The following is a 26,893-nucleotide window of genomic DNA, read 5'->3' on the forward strand; positions in this document are numbered from 1 at the left end:
CAAATGCATTGGGGTACAAGGAGGCAATCTGGTTTCTGGAGATGTGCTCCAATGCGTCGATTGGTTCAGCCTCACTGCCCAGTGTCCTGCTCAAGGCTTTGAGCTAATAGCAGAAGTATTTTGTGTCGATGTCCTCGTGTAACCAATGTGAAATGGCTAGCTAGTTAGCGGTGATGCGAACTGATAGCGTTTCAATTGGTGACGTCACTTGCTGTGACCTTGAAGGGCCGCAAGGGCCGCGGCTTTTGTGGAGCGATGGGTAACAATGCTTTGTGGGTGACTGTTGGCTGTGTGGCTGTGTGTAGAGGGTCCCTGGTTCGAGCCCAGGTAGGGGTGAGGAGAGGGACGGAAGCTATACTGTTACATTTGGAAGCCATTTCCAGCTTTGCGCAGTCCCTGGTAAGCGTCGCAATGGCCTTTGATGGTAGGGATGCACAGGATGCTGAAAACACTTCTGTGCCCCTCAAACTGGGTAAAGCGCTTGTTGATGGACTAGATAGCAGAATCAACCATTTGAATTAAAAAATCCACTTTGAATTTCTGCTGAGTCAGTCACATGCTCATCCTCTATCTCGTATCCAAACAGACTCCGCTTCTTCCTTGGACAAACCGTGGGCTGCGCTGGGAAACAGGGCTGAATACCTACTCTTTTGCTTGCTTGCTACATCGAAGCGTTAGTCTTGGAGAAATACCCTGGTTGAGTTTAATTGAGCCACTGCTTGTGAGAGGTTAAAACACTGCAGAGGGAGGCCTATGGATGCACAGTGTAATACAATCTGAGCCGTCTATGTCCAATATGAACTGGGTGAGGGGAGCTGTCAGCCGTTTCATATTTCCAAAAAGAAAGGTAGGCTTAAAGATATCATTCCCGGCAGGAGTAATCTAGAACCCATCTTCATCTTCCAGGATTGCCATAGGACTGAACTCTCTGTCAGACAGGATTATTGTCATCATCCAACATAATTCATAATATTTCAATAATGCAAAATATGTTTAAATTCACTGTCTCCCAAATATAATGAAATAAACAAGTAAATTAAACAAATTGGGATAGTGACACGAGCAGAATTCCATGAACTAAAATACATAAACAATTATATAAAGCAGCAACAATAGGCTATTTCTATTCAGGTAGACAAATCTAAATGAAGTTTAGAAAAATGGCTGCTACTGTGACCTGTAGAATGAGGAAGTAGTCAGGAGCCAATGAAATGATAAGCATTCAGGAGCCAATTGAAATAGGGGGTTCGTTTTCCCTAGGCGGTTCATCAGAGGGGCTTGAGAGATTAGGGGAAGGGCCTGAGAGATGAGGTCTCCAGTAGGCAGTATAGAGAAGAGCCTGAGAGATGAGGGTCCTGAAAGATGAGGTCTGCAGCTAGAGTCTACTGGACCAGTGAGGAAATTGGGGACTGCCAGTTTGACTTGTGGACAGATAAAATGTCTTCTTCTCACTCTATCTGAGGGAATGTGAGCCTTTGAGTGTTACAAATAAAGCTCAATATCAATAACCTACTGAACACGTAGGACCACAAAAACAGGCTACATTTTAGATTAACACAAATCAAGCATCAATAAACCAACCATGTCAAACTTAGCCTACCTATTTGCAAAAAGCAGATCCAAACATATAGCATTATAGCCAATTAAAATAGTGAGGTTGACTGTTCAAATTAGAAAACCGAGTACTTGTAGCAGGCTATAGGCTACAGAATCTTCCCACGGGAGATTTGTATAAAAACGCTCAGGGAAAAAAAGCCTTTGTGTTCGGCAACAATGACACGTGGGCGATGTTGAATTTGGACAGTTTAGCCCTTGCAGCCCTCCCACTCAACAGAGAAAATATTGACAGTCTTATGGGTGACGGAGTTGGTGGCCCCCCTCATCCACCAATTGTATTTTATGGCAACTCGAGATCAATTCAGACCTGTCGTTGAACAAAGACATATCATGGCCGCATCAAACAGCCCACGAGACGTCCAGTCAAAGTTATGGGTCCCAATGATCGTTATTGTCGTGGTTGTACTGCAAGTAGCTTCGACAACTGGACTCCTCGTCTTCTTGAACATGTCAGTTGCTCAGGTAAGGCGTTTTCTTTGACAAAACAGCTGATGTTCGCATGACAACCAGAAAACCTCTGTTTAGGCTCTCTTTTTTTACAGCTCACAGTTGGTTCTCCAGTCAGGAAAGTTATGCCAACACATTCAGAGTACATGCATAAAAACATTTATTAAGTATGTAGTTGCCTATAGAGTCTTCTTGGGGTGATGCAAATCAGTCTGCCAATAAAATAACACGTATCTAATAATTAAGAGTATATGAACTAACTACCCTATATAAACCTGTTACAAATACTCTAAAAAACAGTATTCTAGCTACGGATAATAAATACACATACAGTCGGCTACATTATTCTTCACCTCCTAATCAGAACTATAATGCGTACTTATAAAGACAGTACACTTTCCCATTTAGATTGTATGATACCTGCTGATTAAAAGTGAAATCTGTCGACGTAAAGTATCAGCATACACTGAAGACGTTGTAATTGGATGTTGTTTAATATGACTGTAATAATCAATGTAGTCTGGAGCTGTCAGGTCTAATCAGTGTACTAATTACATGGGTCAAATTATCCTCTTTCTGTAGTCTGGCATTGGATTGTTACAATGATGGCAGAGCCTGTTAGCAGCACAAACAAAGAACCAGCGAGTCACTAATATGAGTCTGGGGTGGAAGACACAAACCCAAATTAACCACATCCCCCAGGGAAAAAAACACTCACATTGGAAGTAACAATTAAAGTTTATGAAACTGGTAGTCACCAGGCAAATACTAGTTGAGAGGAAAGGAATTTGTAGTTCACTGCAACTCAATGCTATGTCAAACTTTATCATAAGGCCTGACTAACAATGTATTAAGTATTGTACAAAGTTACAAAAGCTGCCAAGTTTAGAGTCAGCTAAGTTCTGAGGTGTTGGCAATGGGGAAAGGTGTTGTTTCACTTGCACCCAAGCAGAGCAATCAAATCATGTACATGACTGATCTTGTACTGCATTACTTATCAAAACAAAAACACGTTTCGGGGAATGTTTGCCATTTGTTGTTATCGTGTTGGAAAAAGTACAACTGCAGCAGTGTGACTAACAGCACAGCACACGTCAATACAGTGGAAGTGGGAAGTTTACATACACTTAGGTTGGAGTCATTAAAACTCGTTTTTCAACCACTCCACAAATGTCTTGTTAACAAACTATCGTTTTGGCAAGTCAGTTAGGACATCTACTTTGTGCACGACACGGATCATTTCCCCAACAATTGTTTACAGAAAGATTATTTCACTTATCACTTTCACGTATTTCAACACTGTATCACAATTCTAGTGGGTCAGAAGTTTACATACACTAAGTTGACTGTGCCTTTAAACAGCTTGGAAAATTCCAGAAAATTATGTCATGGCTTTAGAAGCTTCTGATAGGCTAATTGACATCATTTGAGTCAATTGGAGCTGTACCTGTGGATGTCTGGTTCATCCTTGGGAGCAATTTCCAAATGCCTGAAGGCACCACGTTCATCTGTACAAACAATAGTACGCAAGTATAAACACCATGGGACCATGCAGCCGTCATACCGCTCAGGAAGGAGACGCGTTCTGTCTCCGAGAGATGAACGTACTTTGGTGCGAAAAGTGCAAATCAATCCCAGAACAACAGCAAAGGACCCTATGAAGATGCTGGAGGAAACTTTTTTTAAACACAGTAAAACGAGTCCTATATCGACAGAACCTGAAAGGCCCACTCAGCAAGGAAGAAGCCACTGCTCCAAACCTGTCATTAAATAAGCCAGACTACGGTTTGCAACTGCACATGAGGACAACGATCGTACTTTTTGGAGAAATGTCCTCTGGTCTGATGAAACAAAAATGGAACTGTTTGGCCATAATGATCATCATAATGTTTGGAGGAAAAAGGGGGAGAATTGTAAGTGAAAGAACACCATCCCAACCGTGAAGCACAGCGGTGGCAGCATCATGTTGTGGGGGTGCTTTGCTGCAGGAGGAACTGGTGCACTTCACAAAATAGATGGCATCATGAGAAGGAACATTATGTGGATGTATTGAAGCAACAAGACATCAGTCAGGAAGTATTTATATATAGTATATATAGTATTTATATAGTATATATAATATATAGTATTTTTTTATATATATATAGTATTTATAAAAAGCAGCACACTCTTTCTGGTCTGTGCCATCAAGCCTGTTAGTTAATCCTTTGAAAATAGAACAATAATATTTAAAAGAATTACATCGCAGATGTTATGGCGATACAAGGTCTATATTTTTTATGGGGTAAACCCAAAACAAAGTAGTTGCATCCTTGTCCTCTAATACAGATACAGACAAAGATACCTACTTATCCCTGTCCTGTGTGGGTTGTGCTGTGCAGGTGAGGAGTCAAGGGGTGGCTGAGGAGTTACGTTGCCTGGGGCTCCTTAATGCCCTGGAGAAAGACCAGGAGATACCGGAGTCTCTGCTTCAACTGTTTGGGGAGCCCTGCATCAAACTGGCCCAGGGAATAAAGGCCTATGTCACCAAGGTGGGTACCACCTGCTGTTTGATGCTGCCATGATGTATGTCTTTGTTCTACGACAGGTTTGAATTGATCTGAGTTGCCGTTAAAGCCCGCCCACTGGGCACAGACGTCAATTCAACGTCTGTTCCACGTTGGTTCAGCGTAATTCCATTGAAATGACGAGGAAACATTGATTCAACCAGTGTGCCCAGTGGGTAATCCAATTCTTGGATGAGGAGGGGAACACCCACTCCGTCATCCATAATGTGTTTGAGTGGGAGGGCTGCAGGAGCTTAACTGTCAATGTCTCAGTTACACAGTCATAGATTTTTACATGAACATTTGTTCATTACAAACTATTGAAATAGCGACGATGTTTGTAGAAGTACTACATACACATGGTGATGGAATTCCTAACAAGGGAGAGAGTTATAATAGCATTCACTTTTGCCTTACACGTAACATGCTGTGTTGACGTTTCTGATCTCAGAGCTTAGTCCAGTGATGGAATACTTCAGAACCTTACGTACATAAGCTTCCCCTCTGATGCATGGTTGTTAATGGAGGTCTAACCCCAGCTTAAACCCAAATATCAGACAAAGCTCCTCTCCAGCTTTCCTCTTCCAATGGTCCACATTGCATCATACTCAATTCTCTAGTTTACTCTTACGGAAAAACCACATGAATTTCACTTGATCTTTAAAAACCACAAAAAAAATGTTTTATTTATTTAACCTTTCTAGGCAAGTAAGTTAAGAACAAATTATTCACTAATTAGGTAAAGCTGTAAGAATCATCATGGTCTCTTTCTGTCACACGTCAAATAAATCAAATCAAATCAAACGTTATTTGTCACACGTGCCGAATACACCAAATGTAGACTTTACCGTGAATTGCTTACTTACAAGCCCTTAACCAACAGTGCAGTTCAAGAAGAGTTAAGAAAATATTTACCAAGTTGAGTAAAATAAAAAGTAACACAATAAGAATAACAATAATGAGGCTATATACTGAACAATTTTATTAATTGTTCAGCAGTCTTATGGCTTGGGGGTAGAAGCTGTTAAGGAGCCTTTTAGACCTAGACTTGGCGCTCTGGTACCGCTTGCCGTGCGGTAGCAGAGAAAACAGTCTATAACTTAGGTGACTGGAGTCTCTGACAATTTTATGGGCTTTCCTCTGACACCGCCTATTATATAGGTCCTGGATGGCAGGAAGCTACCGTTCAAAAGTTTGGGGTCACTTAGAAATGTCTGTGTTTTTGAATTTTTTTTTTTAAATTGTCAATTGAAATAACATCAAATTGATCAGAAATACAGTGTAGACATTGTTAATGTTGTAAATGACTATTGTAGCTGGAAACGGCAGATTATTTTATGGAATATCTACATAGGTGTACAGAGGCCCATTATAAGCAACCATCACTCCTGTGTTCCGATGGCACGTTGTGTTAGCTAATCCAACTTCATAATTTTAAAAGGCTAATTGATCATTAGAAAACCCTTTTGCAATTATGTTAGCACAGCTGAAAACTGATGTTCTGATTAAAGAAGCAATAAAACTGGCCTTCTCTTAGGACTAGCTGAGTATCTGGAGCATCAGCACTTGTGGGTCCGATTACAGGCTCAAAATGGCCAGAAACAAAGAACTTTCTTCTGAAACTCGTCAGTCTATTCTTGTTCTGAGAAATGAAGGCTATTTCATGTGAGAAATTGCCAAGAAACTGAAGATCTCGTACAATGCTGTGTACTACTCCCTTCACAGAACAGAGCAAACTGGCTCTAACCAGAATAGAAAGAGGAGTGTGAGGCCCCGGTGCACAACTTAGCAATAGGACAAGTACATTTGATTGTCTAGTTTGAGAAACAGATGCCTCACAAGTCTTCAACTGGCAGCTTCATTAAATAATACCCGCAAAACACCGGTCTCAACATCAACAGTGAAGGGTCGATTCCGGGATGCTGGCCTTCTAGGCAGAGTTGCAAAGAAAACGCCATATCTCAGACTGGCCAATAAAAATAAAAGATTAAGATGGGCAAAAGAACACAGACACTGGACAGAGTGAGATTGGAAAAAAGTGTTATGGACAGACTAATGTAAGTTTGAGGTGTTCGGATCAGAAAGAAGAACATTTGTTAGATGCAGAAAACATGTAAAGATGCTGGAGGAGTGCTTGACGCCATCTGTCAAGCATGGTGGAGGCAATGTGATGGTCTGGGGGTGCTTTAATGGTGGTAAAGTGGGAGATTTGTACAGGGTTTGTACACTCTGTTTTGCAATGCCATGCTATACCCTGTGGACGGAGCCAATTTCCTCCTACAACAGGACAATGACCCAGAGCACAGCTCCAAACTATGCAAGAACTATTTAGAGAAGAAGCAGTCAGCTGGCATTCTGTCTATAATGGAGTGGCCAGCACGGTCACCAGATCTCAACCCTATTGAGCTGCAGCTTGACCGTATGGTACGTAAGAGGTGCCCATCAAGCCAATCCAACTTGTGGGAGGTGCTTCAGGAAGTATGGGGTGAAATCTCTTCAGATTACCTCAACAAATTGACAACTAGAATGCTAAAGATTTCTGCAAATCGAGGTTTCTTTGACGAAGCAAAGTTTGAAGGACACAATTATTATTTAAATTAAAAATCATTATTTATAACCTTGTCAACGTCTTGACTATATTTCTTATTCATTTTGCAACTCATTTCATGTATGTTTTCATGGAAAACAAGGACATTACTAAGTGACTCCAAACTTTTGAACGGTAGTGTAGATCCTGATCAAGGGGTGGGTGGGAGTAGCATTTGAGAGTGCATGATGATTCATCTTCAAAGAGCACAGCTGTTTTTCATTATTTCAGTTGAAAAACCAATTGAGGCAGTCGCACATCTGGTCTGTCGCCTCCTTGTGTTTTTCCATGAAATCTAGGGAGTGAGATAATTTACTGGGATGTGTCCAGGTCCCAATAAAATGTGTACCCTCTCGACTTTGTCAAAAGAGCTTGTAAAAAAAAAGAAAAATTGTGTTCAGCATGAAATTGGAATTACAAAGAATTGGATTGCTCAAGAGGAATGCTGCACTGCATGTCATAGATAGGCTGTACTATAATCAATCCTATGCTGTGTGTTCTCCATTGAGCTCTATGTCACATCTTAAAAAGGGGTTTTGTCTTTCAGGTGACAGAAAACATTATTTCAAAACACGCCGTTCCAGGTAATCATCCATCCATCAGTCATCATCATCATTATAGCATATCTTATCTATCTAATATCCACTCCTGGTGCTACTGTTCTCTCACTGCTATTCTCCTTTTCAGAGCCCAGTGCCCAGCCCAGAACCAAGCCCGTCAGTTCTGCAGGGCATCGGAAGCCCTCTGCTCACCTCACACTCCGAGACAGTAGCTTACAGGGTATGGGAGACTAGTATGTTGTGCTTTCTTGTTCTTTTGGTGGGACATTCACTTTTGGCAGAGTTGTTTTGATTTCGTTTAATCTAATGTAATCTAATGTTTTTATGCTGGGATAAAATTGCAGAATGTCAGTCAATTTCAACAGTATAGCTTTAAAAACACTGTACTAATATCAAACATCTGCAGGGCCAGCTCTATCCTTTTGGGGGCCCTAAGCAATTTGATTGGGTCGCACTCCAACTCACGGCAAATATTTTGGTGGCACCCCTCTCGACGGTGTCTCGACGGTGTAGTGAAATATTTAAGTTTTAGTTAATTTCATGCAAATCTACACATTTTTCCATGGAACGTAGAGAAAATATTGCAGTTTTAAGTACGTTTTCTGCAATTCTACACATTTTGCCATAGATCGGAAAGAAACCCTTGCAATTTTATAGTAAATTTCCTGCAATTCTACACATTCTTTAATGACTTACGCCATGTTAATATGATTAATGTGTGAGAATGACTTCGAAAATCAATGTGGGCCCGGTCGGTATCTGTCCGATTACTACAGGTTTTGATATCTGGCTAGAGTAACTACCAGTCTAACATTGTTAGCTGACATTGAGGACTGTCAGTGACTGACATAACAAGAGAAAAACTGCTGATGCACATCCAAATTGTAAAAAATTACACATTGTGTATTCTACTATTCTTACTCTCAATTGTAAGTTGAGACCCTGACTAATTTCTTAAAAATATATTTTTTTAACATCCGGGGGTCCGAAGCGACCGCTTATGCCTGGAACCGAACCTGAACATCTTCAAAGACCATCTGAGAAAATAAAGGCGTGGCATCGCTCATCTCTAACTATGTCATGATTTCACATAAACCTCAGACTTCACATACAGGGCACTGTTTTCATATTCAGATCACCAGAAATCATGTATCCACATGAACGCAGTAATGTTGTCCTCATTAACAAATACGTCAGAACAGCGATACTTATTTGTTTCTTGACTGAATTTTCGCTTGCCGCTTTCTCTTTCTCCTATCCAATGCACCTTAAAGCTGTTTCCCTACTGCACAGATTTCACCAAAGTTAAAGGAATCCAATTACCTACAGTGCCTTGCAAAAGTATTCATCCCCCTTGGCGTTTTTCCTATTTTTTTGCATTACAACCTGTAATCTAAATGGAATTTTATTTGGATTTCATGTAATGGACATACACAAAATAGTCAAAATTGGTGAAGTGGAAAAAATGACTTGTTTAAAAAACAAACAAATAAAAATAAAACAGAAAAGTGGTGCGTGCATATCTATTCACCCCTTTGCTATCAAGTCCCTAAATAAGATCTGGTGCAACCAATTACCTTCAGAAGTCACTTAATTAGTTAAATTCCACCGGTGTGCAATCTAAGTGTCACATGATCTGTCACATGATCCCAGTGTACACCTGTTCTGTAATGCTCCAGAGTCTGCAACACCACTAAGCAAGGGGCACCACCAAGCAAGCAGCACCACAAAGACCAAGGAGCTCTCCAAACAGGTCAGGGACAAAGTTGTGGAGAAGTACAGATCAGAATTAGGTTATAAAAAATATCCGAAACTTTGAACCTCCCATGGAGCACCATTAAATCCATTATTAAAAAATGGAAAGAATATGGCACCACAACAAACCTGCCAAGAGAGGGCTGCCCACCAAAACTCACAGACCAGGCAAGGAGGGCATTAATCAGAGAGACAACAAGGATACCAAAGATAACCCTGAAGGAGCTGCAAAGCTCCACAGCAGTGATGGGAGTATCTGTCCATACGACCACTTTAAGCTGTACACTCCACAGAGCTGGGCTTTACGGAAGAGTGGCCAGAAGAAAAAAAACATTGCTTAAAGAAAAAAATCCCCAAGCATATGGAAGAAGGTACTCTGGTCAGATGAGACTAAAATTGAGCTTTTTGGCCATCAAGGAAAACGCTATGTTTGGCGCAAACCCAACACCTCTCATCACTCCGAGACCAACAGCATACTGTGGGGATGTTTTTCATCGGCAGGGAAACTGGTCAGAATTGAAGGAATGGCGTTAAATACAGGGAAATTGTTGAGGGAAACCTGTTTCAGTCTTCCAAAGATGTGAGACTGGGACAGAGGTTCACCTTCCAGCAGGACAATGACCCTAAGCATACTGCTGAAGCAACATTTGAGTGGTTTAAGGGGAAACATTTAAATGTCTTGGAATGGCCTAGTCAAAGCCCAGACCCCAATCCAATTGAGAATCTGTGGTATGACTTAAAGATTGCAGTACACCAGCAAAACCCATCCAACTTGAAGGAGCTGGAGTAGTTTTGCCTTGAAGAATGGGCAAAAATCCCAGTGGCTAGATGTGTCAAGCTTATAGAGACATACCCCAAGAGACTTGCAGCTGTAATTGCTGCAAAAGGTGGCTCTACAAAGTATTGACTTTGAGGGGTGAATAGTTATGTATCATCAAATTTTCAGTTTCTTTGTCTTATTGTTTTTGCATCTTCAAAGTGGTAGGCATGTTGTGTAAATAAAATGATACAAACCCCCCCCCAAAAATCTATTTTAATTCCAGGTTGTAAGGCAACAAATTAGGAGAAATGCCAAGGGGTGTGAATACTTTCGCAAGCCACTGTATAGGCCGACTCATCTTTGAGTCTACAGTAGTAATGCTCTGAATTGTCTGTCTGTATTGAAATATCTTCCTTTGTCCTCCTTATAGGCCCTATATCCCTGGCCCCGCAGAAAGACCTGCATCAGTCCTGCCGCCACCCGGTCCGGTCCTGGGGCAACCAGAGTTTCGGCTCCCATCTCCATAACATGACCCTGTCTCATGGACGCCTACGCATCCCCCGGTCCGGACGTTATTACTTGTATGCCCAGGTGTACTTCCGCTATCCCTCCCTCACCCACGAGGGGGGTAACCACCATGGGGGCTCCTCCAGCTACCAGCTGGTCCAGTGTGTCTACAAGAAGACGTCATACGCCAAGCCCCTTCAGTTGCTGAAGGGGGTGGGCACCAAGTGCTGGGCGCCTGACACTGAGTATGCCCTCCACTCTGTCTACCAGGGAGGCCTGTTTGAGCTGAGGGCCGGGGATGAGATCTTTGTTTCTGTGTCGTCACCTACAGCCGTGCACGCAGAGGACTCATCCAGCTATTTTGGGGCATTTCGATTTGACCCATGAGCATGGAGGTTAAGGAGGGAAAAGCTATCACACAAGAGGATACTAAACATGTACTGTACATAGACTACAAATCACCATGGTTCTGACATAGCTAGCTGGTGCACAGGCCATTAATAAAACTGGCTCACAGATGGCTACATTAGAACTATATATTTGAATAAGAGTGGTGCGGACTAATTGGCATCCCGCTTTGGTACTGTAGCACAATCACGAATAAGAATCTTCAGCACTGAGAGGGATAGTGGAAATGCATAAGACTAAGGAATGTGTGAATTCTTCGATATACAGTATGGCATGCAGCACTACCAACTACCAACGATAACTATAGCTCTGGTGTCCATATGAAACCACTCTTCAGCCCTGATCTCTCTAGACATACCGGTTGCTTCCCACAATGTACATGTTGCCCTACGTCTGGGATTTCCAAGACTAGCTCTGATCTGACCTGTAACTTACACTAAATTTGATTTAAATTTTAACATTTGTTTTTGATTTAAACAAGCACTCTTGCACCAGGGTGTTATTTTAGTGTTGAATGTACCTATTGAGAATACAAGCTCTAACTATAGCTAATTATGGATGATTAACAAACAATGGACTCAAGGGGTAAATACAAGGAATGGTGAAAGTTCTTCTTGATCCTGGCATAATCTTCTAATTTGTACAAAACCTTATTTAATGGGCGTCGGTAAGGCTCGAAGGGATTTTGGTAATGGCCCTCTTGGGATTCCTTCATCATACTGAGAATTCTACTATTTATTCCGTTTAGCATAGGGCTGCGCACAATTGGCCCAGCGTCGTCCGAGTTAGGGGAGGGTTTGGCTGGGGAGGCTTTACAAGTAGTCCATCATTGTAAATAAGAATTTGTTCTTAACTGACGTGCCTAGTTAAATAAAATAGCAATGAACTGCTTTTTTTCCAGCAACAACTTTTGATTGTTTTCTGTGGGTGGAGGTATTACTGATTACTGCAGTTAACCAGATATCAGTACTAGTCTTCAGTCATACTCCACTGGACATATGCATCAATTTAACGTCTGTTTGATTCAACTAGTGTGTGCCCAGTGGGACAGAGATTCACCACTGGACAGTAACTTAGTACTACTGTAGACGACTAGCTAATAATACTATAATAATAAGTATAACGCAAACATCTAGCAACCCAAAGGTTGCTTGTTTGAATCTCATCACTGACAACTTTAGCATTTTAGCTAATTAGAAACTACTTACTTTTTTTTGGTTGCAAATACTTAGCATGTTGGCTAACTCTAACCCTACCTAACTAACTAAATTTAACCCCTAGAGCGAATGTTAGCCAACTAGCTAAAATTTGCGGTAGCCAACTAGCCACCTAGCTAACGGTAACCGCAACAAAAAATTGCCATGTCATACGAAATTAAATGGATGATGGACATCCCACTAATTAACACACCATACGAAACATAACATATCATGCTAAATACAGAATAATACAAAATACTCCGAGACCATGTTGGCGACAAAGCCTCTACAATTAAGACTGTTGTAATGTTCGCCAAGTTTCTCTCAATGTAAGACCCTAAATCTGCTCCCTAACAAAGCTGAGTGATGGTAAGAGCTGAAACATGGATTTTTTAAAATAAAAGAATGAAATTGACTTGGTCTGTTTTCAAAATATCATTTGCGGTTCCACAGCGGTTCCACACGTTGTGTGGCAAAAATATTATTTGTATTTTATTCTGTTGTATTTCATTAAATTCTTAGCCTACTATAAAATATGTATGTTGATTGTGATCAGGGTAGCCTACATGTGTCTTGTCTGTGTAACGAACAAAAGAACTATGGATTTCATGTGCATGGCGTAGCCATCTAGCCCATAGACTGCACAGACCAGTCACATAATTAAACCCAATATATGCCGTTCTATTCTTTTGAAAATACATTTTATTAGTCTTGTGTTTTTTAGGATTTGCCAAAAAAACGAATTAATAATGGATTTCTTTGTGACGGTGTAGTCTATATGCAAAGGATTTATTCAAATACTATACATGCCCACCCACATCTACTCCCACCCCTGAACTTGCCGGCATGTGGACAGGCAATTTTTAAAAAGGCCCATCTCGGCAAGAATGTGGTAAAAATTAGATTGTATGAATTGGGTTTTAAAAAACATTGCCCGTTTTATTTTTACAGGCAACATACCTGTGAGAGAAAAAAATATGAAGTATTGTCAGAGCCAATTTTGAACTTCCTGTTAAGCACTGTTCAGGGCCACATCCTAATGGACAATGTGTTATTGATTTGTTTGGGTTTGATGTAAAACTGTTTGCAATGTCTAAAAAGAGTGACTCTTTGACTGTGTATTTGACTATTGTTTGAAACTATAAACATTTACTGTCTAGACATCTTCCTGTCACTTTCTCATGAAAGGCATGACAGGCCACCCACACAGCCCTCAGCCCACAGCATTGAGTCATAATGGTTAGATCCTCAGGGAGGGGTTCAATGGGTTCATGATGTTGGAGTGAGAATGACTCCAAACATACTTATTGGTGAGTAACTGGGCACAATGAGCACAAATTTACTCATGTGAAAGTCAACGTTGTTTTAATTCAAGGCAAATATGAAATGACAGGGAATAAATTGATATTTCAATGTTTTTGAATCTCAGTTGCATGTTTACGTAAGACGGTAGTGATACAAACCCATTGCAGTTTGCAGAAATAAAAATAGACATGGTTTGATGATGTTAAATATGATTACTGTAGCTGCATCTCCAAAAACAACTGATAAGCATGTTATTTTGAAATGGAGTGCTTTTTAAGTGATAATGTGTTTACCTTTGAGACCCCAAAGTCAAACCTTTTACTGATGTAATGAACTATGGTACGGTATACAACACAAAGAACTTGGTTGAAGTCACACTTGTCCTTAAACGATAAGACATGATTAACAGGAATACATTAATCTAGTTTAAGAATGTCCACCATCAACCTCCAAAGGTATCTGCTCTAGATAAAAGTGAGATTTGAGGTTCCTTGGCTTTGTTCATGTATAAGAGACAGAATATGCTACATTTCAATTGCTCATTCTTAGTGTGGACTTTGATGTTGTATGGAGGGTAAGAGCATGAGGGTGTCGTGAGACAGCAAGTGCATGAGGAAATAGGGAGAAGAGATCCAGTTCTTTACTAGACTGTTGACAGGGAAGTCCTGTCTCTTGATCCCCTGCCCTGGCCATGCAGATCCATAGACATTGCGAGAGGAGAGATAATAGCTGGAGGATGAAAAGAGATGTGACACACTGGAGTCCTCTCCCTTAATCATCCCATCACCTCATCCAACACTACTCTTCTCTTTGACCTCATACTCAGACTGCCTGTTAGGCTGTTCATCACTGAGGATTCTAGAGTGTGCTGGATAAAGTGATCTATAAACCTATACAATACGTAATATTCACAGAAAAGGTCATACAAACCAGAAATATATAGAGATACATATTCTAAATGAGTAATACAATTAATCTTTTGAGTGTTTGTTACTGATGACCTGGTAAAAAAGTATAGTAATGTGACTGTAACCACAGCTGGGTGGTGCACAGTAGCGCCTCCCTGTGGTCAAAGAGAACCAGAGCATGCAGGTTTCAGAGGAGGGTTATTTACGGAGCTTATTTTATCCTGGTGAATAAGAAATCCATGCTACCTTACACAGTGTCCCTGTACGAAGAGGACATCATCTCCAGGTCTGTGTTAAACCACAACCAATTACATGAAAAAACAATGAGGAATATGACATTTCCAAGGAAAGAAACACCAGAGAAAATACATTTAGTCTTGACAGCCATATGCAAGTGCTCATTAATGACAAATATTTCAGGCAGACATCACAATTTAAACGGTGCATATCTTCATGATACTTTGATAGGTAGAAGCTGATAATTTTCACTCCTAGCTTAGTGATTGTATGGGTTAAGATGTCTATGTAGAGGAGGGAGGGTAGAGTATGTCTTGGCAGTGGTGTGGTTTATATCTCAGACTCCAGACTTGGTCTCTGCTCGTTTACAATCCTTGGTCTCTCCAGAGACACATGCCCTACCCAGCATGCCTGCTCTCATCTGTCAACTGAAAAGGAAGACCACTCCTGCCAACAGAGCCAAGAAAAAATATTCTCCCAGTTACTGACGCTCATTTAAGAAGTCATACATCTTTTCTAAATCCAACTCATCTTTTGGGCCAATCCTGGAAAGCCAGCTTGGTGTTGAAGAACAACGAATCCTCTACCTCTCCAGTTGTAATGGAGTGGCCAGTTGTCACAGCAGGGAGGAGTCCACTAGAGTTCTAATGGAGTGGCCAGTTGTCACAGCAGGGAGGAGTCCACTAGAGTTCTAATGGAGTGGCCAGTTTTCACAGCAGGGAGGAGTCCACTAGAGTTCTAATGGAGTGGCTAGTTGTCACAGCAGGGAGGAGTCCACTAGAGTTCTAATGGAGTGGCCAGTTTTCACAGCAGGGAGGAGTCCACTAGAGTTCTAATGGAGTGGCTAGTTGTCACAGCAGGGAGGAGTCCACTAGACATGAACATAGTGCAGTTTAGAGAGGCCTGGGCGAAAGCAGTGGTTCCACAGTGATGTCTGGCCCACGGTGCTGCAGCTGGTACTATACCATCAGTTGAAGAGGATCGAGTCTGGGTCCCGGTTGGCTATCTGAGCCACGTGCTTCAGAATGTCCTTCTTTGTGATAATACCCAGCAAGCGGCTGCAAAAAAAGAGGGACAAAATGTCAAAGAGGTCTGGACTTCTTACCATAATACAACAAAACAAAAAGGATATAAAAAAAATGGACAAGCCAATTTAGTGGCATTTTTTAATAACATGTTTTATCAGTTAAGTCATTTTTTTGTGTGTCTGTCTTTGGGGGGCTGCTCTATTCTACTTATGAAATCAGTCCACTATAGATGTAAGTAGAGGTCACTAATTACATAGCTAGTTCTCAGTAGCAGGTGTGTTACCCATTGTGTGTGATGAGGCACTGGCGCAGGCCCAGCTTCCTGAAGATGTCCACCACAATGTCCATGGCGGTGTGGTCTGTGACGGTGAAGGGACTAAGGTCCATGATGCCTCTGAGCTTCAGAGGAGGGGGGCTGTTGGGGGGCTGAGGGGGCGTGTACTCTGTAAAGAAGACCCTTGATGTGCTCACTATCCCATCCTGACGCTGTCTGGCATTATCTGAGAGGAGAGGGAGGGGTTACTGAGGGCTGTCAGTGGGATAAGACCAAATAAGAAGCAACTTTGGGTCCTTGAAAAGAGCTATATACAGTGGGGCAAAAAAGTATTTAGTCAACCACCAATTGTGCAAGTTCTCCCACTTAAATAGATCAGAGAGGCCTGTAATTTTGATCATAGGTACACTTCAACTATGACAGACAAAATGAGAAAAAAAATCCAGAAAATCACATTCTAGGATTTTTAATGAATTTATTTGCAAATGATGGTGGAAAATAAGTATTTGGTCAATAACAAAAGTTTTTCAATACTTTGTTATATACCCTTTGTTGGCAATGACAGAGGTCAAACGTTTTCTGTAAGTCTTCACAAGGTTTTCACACACTGTTGCTGGTATTTTGGCTCATTCCTCCATGCAGATCTCCTCTAGAGCAGTGATGTTTTGGGGCTGTTGCTGGGCAACACGGACATTCAACTCCCTCCAAAGATTTTCTATGGGGTTGAGATCTGGAGACTGGCTAGGCCACTCCAGGACCTTGAAATGCTTCTTACGAAGCCACTCCTTCGTTGCCCGGGCGGTGTGTTTGGGATCATTGTCATGCTGAAAGACCCAGCCACATTTCATCTTCAATGCCCTTGCTGATGGAAGGAGGTTTTCACTCAAAATCTCACGATACATGGCCCCATTCATTCTTTCCTTCACACGGATCAGTCGTCCTGGTCCCTTTGTAGAAAAATAGCCCCAAAGCATGATGTTTCCACCCCCATGCTTCACAGTAGGTATGGTGTTTTTTGTCCTCCAAACACGACAAGTTGAGTTTACCAAAAAGTAAAATTTTGGTTTCATCTGACCACATGGCATTCTCCCAATCTTCTTCTGGATCATCCAAATGCTCTCTAGCAAACTTCAGACGGGCCTGGACATGTACTGGCTTAAGCAGGGGGACACGTCTGGCACTGCAGGATTTGAGTCCCTGGCGGCGTAGTGCGTTACTGATGGTAGGCTTTGTTACTTTGGTCCCAGCTCTCGACAGGTCATTCACTAGGGCCCCCGTGTGGTTCTGGGATTTTTGCTCACCGTTCTTGTGATAATTTTGACCCCACGGAGTGAGATCTTGCGTGGAGCCCCAGATCGAGGGAGATTATCAGTGGTCTTGTATGTCTTCCATTTCCTAATAATTGCTCCCACAGTTGATTTCTTCAAACCAAGCTGCTTACCTATTGCAGATTCATTCTTCCCAGCCTGGTGCAGGTCTACAATTTTGTTTCTGGTGTCCTTTGACAGCTCTTTGGTCTTGGCCATAGTGGAGTTTGGAGTGTGACTGTTTGAGGTTGTGGACAGGTGTCTTTTATACTGATAACAAGTTCAAACAGGTGCAATTAATACAGGTAACGAGTGGAGGACAGGGGAGCCTCTTAAAGAAGAAGTTACAGGTCTGTGAGAGCCAGAAATCTTGCTTGTTTGTAGGTGACCAAATACTTATTTTCCACCATAATCTGCAAATAAATTCATTAAAAATCCTACAATGTGATTTTCTGGTATTTTTTTCTCATTTTGTCTGTCATAGTTGAAGTGTACCTATGATGAAAATTACAGGCCTCTATCTTTTTAAGTGGGAGAACTTGCACAATTGGTGGCTGACTAAATACTTTTTTTGCCCCACTGTAAATATAATGTATTATATACATGACATTGTTTTGACAAAGGTGACAGAGCATGTGGGTCAAAAGCCAGCACCTCAGCATGATGATGATCTGTCATCCCTACCTATGGAGATGGTGAGGTCCCTTCGCAGCACGAATCCCACGAGGCGTTGGGACTCATGGGAGACCACCACGGGGAAGCCGCTGTAGGTGGTGTCAGTGATCATGGTCTCCACGTCCTCTACCGTCATGCCGTCCTGGGTCAGTACGGAGAGCGGCGGGTCACTGCGACGCGGCCGCATCACGTCCATGGCCAGGGTCTTATGACTGAACTCCTCCTTGGCCTCCAGGAAGGGGTATCCGTTGAGGCGGATGTGAGCCTCGTAGATCCCCTCGCGCCCGATGGCGTCCGCCACCCACTTACTGGTCATGGCCGCAGCCATCAGGGGCACGATGTACTCCAGCCCTCCCGTCAGCTCGAACATGATGACCACCAGGGACACAGTCATACGGGTCACCCCACCTGTGGGCACAAAGCCAGTGGGGAGGGAGTGGGTGGCACAGAGAGAGGGGTGGAGGCAGAAAACATTCGGCATACCCACAAGTAGAGGTCGACCGATTAATCGGCATGGCCGATTAATTAGGGCCGATTTCAAGTTTTCATAACAAATCGGTAATCGGCATTTTTGGAGGCCGATTACATTGCATTCCACGAGGAAACTGTGTGGCAGGCTGACCACCTGTTACGCGAGTGCAACAAGGAGCCAAGTTAAGTTGCTAGCTAGCATTAAACTTAACATATTCACTAGTTAACTACACATGATTGATGATATTACTAGGTTAACTAGCGTGTCCTGCGTTGCATATAATCAATGCGGTGCCTGTTAATTTATCATCGAATCACAGCCTCCAACTTCGCCAAACGGGGGATGATTTAACAAAGGCGCAATTGTGAAAAAAACACAATCATTGCACGAATGTACCTAACCATAAACATCAACGCCTTTCTTAAAATCAATACACAGAAGTATATATTTTTTAAACCTGCATATTTAGTTAAAAGAAATCCAGGTTAGCAGGCAATATTAATTAGGGAAATTGTGTCACTTTTCTTGCATTGATTGCACGCAGAGTCAGGGTATATGCAACAGTTTGGGCCGTCTGGCACGTTAAGAACTAATTTGACAGTATTTTATATAATTATGACATAACATTAAAGGTTGTGCAATGTAACAGCAATATTTAGACTTAGGGTTGCCACCTGTTTGATAAAATAAGGAACTGTTCTATATTTCACTGAAAGAATAAAGGTTTCGTTTTCGAAATGATAGTTTCCGGACTTGACCATATTAATGACCAAAGGCTTGTGTTTCTGTGTTTATTATATTATAATTAAGTCTATGATTCGTTATTTGACACAGCAGTCTGACTGAGTGGTGGTAAGCAGCAGGTTCATAAGCACTCATTCAAACTTTACTGTGTTTGCCAGCAGCTCTTAGCAATGCTTTATTCACAGCGCTGTTTATGACTTCAAGCCTATCAACTCCAGAGATTAGGCTGGCAATACTAAAGTGCCTATTAGAACATCCAATAGTCAAAGGTATATGAAATACAAATGGTATAGAGAGAAATCGTTGACGCATCATAATTCCTATAATAACTACAACCTAAAACTTCTTAACTGGAAATATTGAAAAACTGGGAATATTGAATCACCAGCTTTCATATGTTCTGAGCAAGGTACTTAAACATTAGCTTTTTTTACATGGCACATTTGGTACTTTTACTTTCTTCTCCAACACTGTGTTTTTGCATTATTTAAACTAAACTGAGCATGTTTCATAATTTTTTTGAGACTAAATAGATGTTCTTTATTTATTATATTAAGTTAAAATAAAAGTGTTCATTGTTCATTCAGTATTGTTGTAATTGTCATTATTACAAATATATATATATTAAAAAAAAGGTAAAAAATTACAAGATTAAAAACGGCCTATTAATCGGTATCAGCTTTTTTTGGTCCTCCAATAAATCTGTATCGGCAGTGAAAAATCATAATCGGTCGACCTCTAACCACAAGACAACATTGAACCAGGAAAAAGGAGCCTAGAGTAAAGACAAAATGAAAAGCTGTTAAACATGCATGGTGCTAACATACAGTAGCCACGCAGGCCTTACCTAAGCAGGCAGCAGCCCCCACCATGGCGTAGAGGCCTGGGGTGATGCAGTCAGCACCAGGAGAACACCAGCCCCTGAAGATCGCCCAGTCATGGTGGTAGTAGGCCAGCTGCTCCATGCCTATTCCCAGCAGCCTGCCTGCGATCGCCCCTACTGCCATGCTGGGTATGAACAGACCAGAGGGAACCTGGAGGAACGACATCCTTATATTAACGCTCAAAGCACAGATGTGCCATACAGATGTGACGGAGGTTCTCCAGTACCTTCATGCCGAAGGTAACCACGGTGATGAGCATCTTAAAGACCAGGGCCAGGGACAGCTGCCACATGGCCGTGTAAACGTCATTTCCAGCTGGGCGGTCCGGCAGCTCGTTGCTGCTCTTGGTGACATTGGCGTTGTCATAGTTACATAGCTTGGAGGAGTCCAGCAGGCCACAGTCGTTGAAGAGCTCAGAGATGAGCTCACTGGTGCTAGTGCGGGTGTAGCTGTTAGGGAAAGCCACCACCGCCGTCACCGCGGTGACAACCAGCACCTCCAGGACCGGGTAATGCCCCAGCCACGTGGTCTTACGCCTCCGGCACCACGCGATGTTGGCACGGATGAAGAAGGCGCCCCAGATGCCCCCGAAGATGCCCAGGAGGATGAAGGGTACGAGCTCCAGGAGGTGCCAGGGGGTGTGGAACTCCACGTAGAACAGCACCAGGCGGCTGTTGCCAAACGGGTTGATGGAGCGCAGGGTGAAGGCTGCCACCAGGGCTGCGAAGAACGACCGCCACAGGGTCTTCAGAGGGAAGTAGTAGCTCACCTGACAGGGCCATGAGGAGACGGACAGTTACACAGTGATCATAGTCAACTTTATAAACATTCAAAAGTTACCTTTAGGAGTGTTTCAATTTGACAGTCATAGAGCCCATAGATTTACACAAGAAGGAGGAAGCTAAGGCACTTGTTACCTCCTCCAGACTGAAGAGCACTCCTCCTATGGGGGCCCCAAAAGCCACAGACACACCAACTGCTGCAGCGGCAGACAGAACCTGCAACACAAACCACCAAGCAAAGGAAGGAAGAAGGTGATCGGTGTCAGTACATTAATGCTTTACAACACAGCTAAAAATCAATGTGTCAGTACATTAATGCTTTACAACACAGCTCAGCAACATGGCTAAATAACAATTAATATAACACGATGATTCATGACTCAATGCAAAATATCTCTGTGTTGGAAAATAAATCTCAGGCACAAAGTTTACAGAAGGGAGACAGAGTCACCGCATGTTTGTGGCATTGTACTTCCATTAATACCATCTCACTGTAGCAGAGAAGCAAAAACATCACCTTGTGGTATGCGTTTGTTGAAATCCTCAAACCAGCCACAGGCTATTTATAGTTGAATGGGGTTTTCCTGCTGAATATGACTTGAGGCTCTCACTCTTGATACAGCTTGATTTGAGTCAAAACAACATCAGTGGTGCTAGCTTTTGCAATTTGTGCCAGTTCCTTAAAATATTAGTTAAATAATAGTTAAAAAGGTTAACCAGTATTGTATCCATCCATTTAAAAAAGGGTTCAAATGTTTGTGAATAGCCCAGTGCAGCATAAAATGAACACCCGCCAAATGCAGGTAGATTTAGGTATTAGCGGGTAAGAATGTGGATTTCCCCAGCCACGTTGCGGGTGGTCAATTTGCAAGGCTCTACAATGCGAGCATTACATTCGCAAATAGAAATAGTGAAAAGTCAAGTAGGGAAAAATGCTGCAGTAGCTGTTTTCTTCTATTTTGTTTTACAGCTGCTTATAGCACAAATAAATACCAATCTCTATCCCACCTCGCACAGCAACGCTGCCTGCTGTCTGGAGAGCTTTGTGCAATGTGCTAATACATTCATTCTTAGATGCCAAGTGCACAGGCATAAAAGTCGGTCTAATTTACACGAAAATCTACGAAATGAGCATTGTTTAGTTCACAAGGACAGTTGGTTTTCAATGTTAGTTTGAGTCTGCTGCTTCAATTGATAGCGAAGATATGCTGTCTACTACACGACACACGACTCAGTGGCCCCGTTACCACGGTAACCCCTCACCTTTAAAAGGGCAGCTTAACATTTTGTCTCATCTGATATTTTGGTTAAAAGACTCAGGTCACAAAAAATGAAATGAAATTGAGGAATAGATCACAATATATATCACAATGCTTCATACGAATACATTTCTTGTTTTAGAAACAGTAAGCATGGTCATCTTGTTTTTTTAGGTAATTATACAATAAAATTTAAAAAATCTGAGTGGCTGGTATATTTTTCCATCTACCTGCCAGTGGCTGGTGGACCAAAAAGTGAATTTTAGGCCCCATTTCTCACCTCTCTGCGCTTGGCCTCATTCTTGCGGTACTTGGTGAAGAGGTGGCAGAGGATGTTGCCACAGCAGCAGGCCACGTGGACCAGGGGCCCCTCCTTCCCCAGGCTGAGCCCCGACGACACAGCCAGGACCAGGGTGATGGTCTTAATCACCAGTGTCCACTTCCCCAGGTACCCTCGGATGATGAAACCACTCAATATGGTTTTGATCTGGGAGAGAAAGCAAATAGCATGGGAAAATAAACCACATCCTTTGTCCTCATTCAAAAGAAGACATATCAAATAAGGGTAAAGAAATTAACAAATCTTACCTCTGGGATTCCAGAACCACAGGCATAGGGGGCGAAGGCCCTGACCAGTGTCACGGCCAGGAAGGAGAATAGCAGAGCCCAGCACACATACATTAGGTAGTTCATAATGTACGCAAAGGGACCCTACAGACACAAATTTCACAATCAGACTGTGACAAAAATAATCACATACAATAAACACAATGGGCCAAGTAGTAATATTTTAGCACACCTCTGTTGTGCCGATGATGAGCTCAGCCCAGCTTTTCCACTGTGGACACTTGTCCCTCTCTTGGAAGGTGGTCTCGTTAGAGGTCCAACAGCAGTGTTCATGGTTGAACCAGAACCCGTTCAGACAAACCCCTTCCTTCAGGTCTGTCATCCAGTGGGCTGATATGTCAATCCCACCTGCCAACGCGCCTGGAATAGACCACACGGTAAATTACTAACACTACCAATGGCTCCCAGGTGCATTGCTGTGTGGGTCTTAGTAGAGGGAATCAAATGAAAAAGCATTTATGCATCATCAATCTGTATACAATTAGGCTGACCTGACATGAGTCCAATCAGCAGCATGAGCAGCCATCCAGAGAAAGCATCACAGACACTGTTCACCAGCGCCCATGTAGACTCTTTGCTTTTACTGGTAATCTACACATCAGACAGGTGAAATAAATAGTTGTTATAATACTATGATGCTTTTGATTCAGACAGTAATGCCATGTAGCTTATACAGGTGTTGCTACTACACCTAATAATGATGACAAGTATACATAGATACTGATCTGAAGCCTGTTTGAGACACACGTTTTGTTATGGGTTGGGAAGTGGGTTAAGACTAAGAATTAAAAGGACAAGGAGATAAATAGGATGTGGGTCACCTCTCTGTGCCGGTCACGGTCTTTGGACTTCTCCCGCACCCAGTCTATGGTGTTAAAGTCCTCATAGGTGCCCACCCCAGGCACAGGCTCATCAAGCAGGTCCATCAGTTTAGGAACCCCGTTCACCTCCTCCATACCTGGGTTATCCCCTGGAGGAGAAGGGATGAAGAAGAGATGTGAGGAATTGAAGAGATTCGATGGACAGAGGGAAAACACATTCTAGAGCTGGCATTGCTTGAAGGGCAGTTTCCCCAGACACAGATTAGGCTAAACCTAGTCTTCGACTAATAATATATATATTTTTTTGTAATGTAGATTATCCATTGGTCTAGGACTAGGCTTAATCAGTGTCTGGGAAACTACCCCTTAGTGTTTATCTAATAACAACGGTTTTACTTGCATATCAATAACACATACCTAAAGGGAACAATGTGTTACAGATAAAATAGCTGGAAAATATTGATGAAAAACAGTGGCACCTCACTGAGTGTGAGGTTTGGGATGTGATCAGAATAGTTTAGGCCTAATAACTGCATATTCCAAATTCAATTGGTGTCAAATTAAACCAAATCAAAACTAAGGAAGGAATGCAAAGCGGACTTTGTTCTCACTTATATTAAATCCCAGCAATGTAGGCTGGCCTAGATTAATGTGTTACCGTTTACTCATAACTAATAGACATTTGATCAAACAACACACCTGCCAAAACAAGACACACATGAACAAATCCATGATGTGTGTGCGCGCGCGCGCGTATACACTACAACAGAGACATGGGCCTTGGTCTTACCAGAACCATAGTCTCGGTCCAAGGGTGGTACATCCTCCGTGTTAGAGAAGTCTAATGTCGACCCTGCTATCTCCACCATGTCCTCGTCACTTGTGCTACTTCGTATGCTATTGAAGCTATCGTTGCAATATCCGGTGTTATCCATCGATAATACTGAAGGAACACACATACATAATGAGGTCATGGTCCAAAAGCAAAGGAATCATCCACCTAACGTTAACTGGATAGCTACACTAATGTTCTCGGGGCCCTAGCTATGTGAGCTAACGTTAGTTAGCTAATAAATCGGACAAACATTGTCAAGTTAGCTAGCTCTGTTTTAAAATGTGTTATCATATTTGACTGGCTTTTGTGGTTAGCTAACGTTAGCTACGGACTGATATCGACAATAGTGTCTCCAACCAAGGCAGCTAACGCGTTAGCTAACTTGCTAACTAACAAGTTAGCACAAAGCGCAGCCACACTCACATAACACTTGCAAGCAAGATTAACATTAGCCAGAGAAACCCGAGAGGTTCATATGCAAGCACATATTACTGACATCATATTAATATAAAAGTCGTTATTACTTTGTCGGATGGACTTCGACTGAGAACTCTGCTGTTCTGCTAATGTTGTTGTTGTCTGATTCGAATGCCAACAACTTCCTGTTGCGACATACATTGAGAGCTGATCCCAGGTGATCATCTTCTTCGCGAAAATAAATAAATTAAAGAGCACTACTACCTTGTAACGAACCCTCCCCATCCCCCAACCCCCCAACCAGATGCTAATCAAATAATACAACAAATGCTGACTTTTACTATCAAATGCTTGCTTATACAGCCTCTCTCAACAATGCAGAATCTATGAATGCTAACAAAAATAGTCATAGAAAGAGGAATAAAATACACAATTAATTTACATTAGCGGGAGTACCAGTACCAATTTGCAGGGGCATGAGGTAAATAAGGTAGATGAAGTGTCAAGGCATCAGATAGATACTAATAAGAGTAAGAGAACAGAACAGAGTAGCAGCAGCAGCAATGATGAATGTGTGATTATGTGTGATTATGTGTGTCAGTGTAGAGTGTGTGAAGGCCTATACAGTGTTTATATATAGTCTCCTAACTGCATAGAGTTAGTGCAAGATAAGGTCAATGCAAATAGCCCAGGCAACCATTTAATTTACAATTTAGTGGTCTTATGGCTAATTAGCAGGCTAGTTGCTTGGAGGTAGAAGCTGCCTCGGACCCTGTTGGTCCGAAATCCGAATATCCAGTACCGTTTTCTGGACGGTATCAGAATGAACAGTCCATGGCTTGGGTGGCTGAAGTCTTTAGTCATTTTTCCAGACCTTCCACTGAAACCGCCTGATAGAGGTGCTGGATGACAGGGAGCTCAGCCCCAGTGATGTACTGGGTCGTCAGCTGAAGAACTTTGAGGATCCGAGGGCCTACCCATGCCAAATCTTTTCAGCCTCTTGAGGGGGAAGAGGCGCTGTCGTTCCCTCTTAACTTCTTGTTAAGTCCTTAGTGATGTGGACACCAAGGAAACCCTACATCTTCAAAGAGTGTCTTAATTTTATAATTCCCCTCACCCAAAATACAAAAATAAAATCCTGATCCAACACTTGCCCTCCCCTTCTAGCTCTGACTTTGCTGATAGCTACTTTATTGAGGGAAAGTGTACTTACTGTGCCTGTGAAATGTGACTGTCCAAACCTAGCCATCTTAAGATGAATGCACTAACTGTAAGTTGCTCTGGATAAGAGGGTCTGCTAAATGACTAAAATGTAACAAACTTAAACCCCTCACCCACTCGTCTACAGCCCTGTCGATGTGGATGGGGAAGTGCTGTGCTCTCTTTCTCCTGTAGTCCACGATCAGCTTCTTTGTCTTACTGACATTGAGGGAGAGGTTTTTGTCATGGCATCACACTGCCAGGTCTCTGATCTCCTCCGTGTAGGCGGTCTCATCATCGTCGGTGATCAGGCCTACCACCATCATCAGCAAACTTGACGATGGTGTTGGAGTCGTTCGTGGCCACATAGTTGTGGTTGAACAGGCCGTACAGAAGGGGAATAAGCATGCACCCGAGGGACTAAACCCTCAACACCAGAGGCCGGCCGGTCAGCAAGTCTTGGATTCAGAGGGAGGTGTTCAGTCCAAGGCCCCCCGAGCTTGGGGATGATCTTGGAAGGGACTATGATGTCGCACGCTGAGCTGTAGTCTATGCACATCATTCTCACATAGTTATTTCTGCTTTTGTCCAGGTGGGAGAGGGCAGTGTGAAGTGGAACTGAGATTGTGTCTCCTGTAGATCTATTGGCGCAGTATATGAATTGGAGTGGGTCCAGGATGTCTCGGATGATGTGTGTCAAGACTAGCTTTTTAAAGCACTTCATAATTACAG

The 26,893-nt window shown here is 42.4% G+C and overlaps 2 protein-coding genes across 2 annotated transcripts; one reads left to right on the top strand and one right to left on the bottom strand.

Annotated features, from left to right (window-relative positions):
- Positions 1–1,666: 1,666 nt before the first annotated feature.
- On the top strand, positions 1,667–13,803 carry tnfsf10l3 (tumor necrosis factor (ligand) superfamily, member 10 like 3). The gene is made up of 5 exons (XM_035771699.2): positions 1,667–2,079; positions 4,446–4,595; positions 7,745–7,781; positions 7,885–7,977; positions 10,703–13,803. The coding sequence occupies exons 1-5, from the start codon at positions 1,900–1,902 to the stop codon at positions 11,164–11,166; spliced, it is 924 nt and encodes a 307-aa protein (XP_035627592.1). The 5' UTR covers positions 1,667–1,899; the 3' UTR covers positions 11,167–13,803.
- On the bottom strand, positions 13,735–25,208 carry LOC118384970 (H(+)/Cl(-) exchange transporter 5-like). Its single transcript, XM_052520734.1, has 13 exons — positions 25,069–25,208; positions 24,500–24,652; positions 23,710–23,858; positions 23,380–23,479; positions 23,061–23,248; positions 22,850–22,972; positions 22,542–22,748; positions 21,138–21,218; positions 20,447–20,989; positions 20,184–20,370; positions 18,130–18,528; positions 16,148–16,364; positions 13,735–15,894 (listed from the first exon to the last, which is right to left on the bottom strand). The coding sequence occupies exons 1-13, from the start codon at positions 25,184–25,186 to the stop codon at positions 15,804–15,806; spliced, it is 2,556 nt and encodes an 851-aa protein (XP_052376694.1). The 5' UTR covers positions 25,187–25,208; the 3' UTR covers positions 13,735–15,803.
- Between the last annotated feature and the right edge of the window lie 1,685 nt (positions 25,209–26,893).

This window comes from Oncorhynchus keta, chromosome 6 (genome assembly GCF_023373465.1).
Source record: "Oncorhynchus keta strain PuntledgeMale-10-30-2019 chromosome 6, Oket_V2, whole genome shotgun sequence".
NCBI lineage: Eukaryota > Metazoa > Chordata > Actinopteri > Salmoniformes > Salmonidae > Oncorhynchus > Oncorhynchus keta.

What these genes read in the sequence shown, in the direction of transcription:
- tnfsf10l3 (XM_035771699.2), top strand. Translation starts at nt 1,900, where the DNA reads ATGGCAACTCGAGATCAATTCAGACCTGTCGTTGAACAAAGACATATC. An exon ending in TAAAGGCCTATGTCACCAAG is followed by an intron (nt 4,596 to 7,744) that starts GTGGGTACCACC and finishes TTTGTCTTTCAG; the next exon opens with GTGACAGAAAACATTATTTC. An exon ending in TTCAAAACACGCCGTTCCAG is followed by an intron (nt 7,782 to 7,884) that starts GTAATCATCCAT and finishes TCTCCTTTTCAG; the next exon opens with AGCCCAGTGCCCAGCCCAGA.
- LOC118384970 (XM_052520734.1), bottom strand. Translation starts at nt 25,186, where the DNA reads ATGATCACCTGGGATCAGCTCTCAATGTATGTCGCAACAGGAAGTTGT. An exon ending in ACCGTGACCGGCACAGAGAG is followed by an intron (nt 23,480 to 23,709) that starts GTGACCCACATC and finishes TCTGATGTGTAG; the next exon opens with ATTACCAGTAAAAGCAAAGA. An exon ending in GTGGTTCTGGAATCCCAGAG is followed by an intron (nt 22,749 to 22,849) that starts GTAAGATTTGTT and finishes TTTCTCTCCCAG; the next exon opens with ATCAAAACCATATTGAGTGG.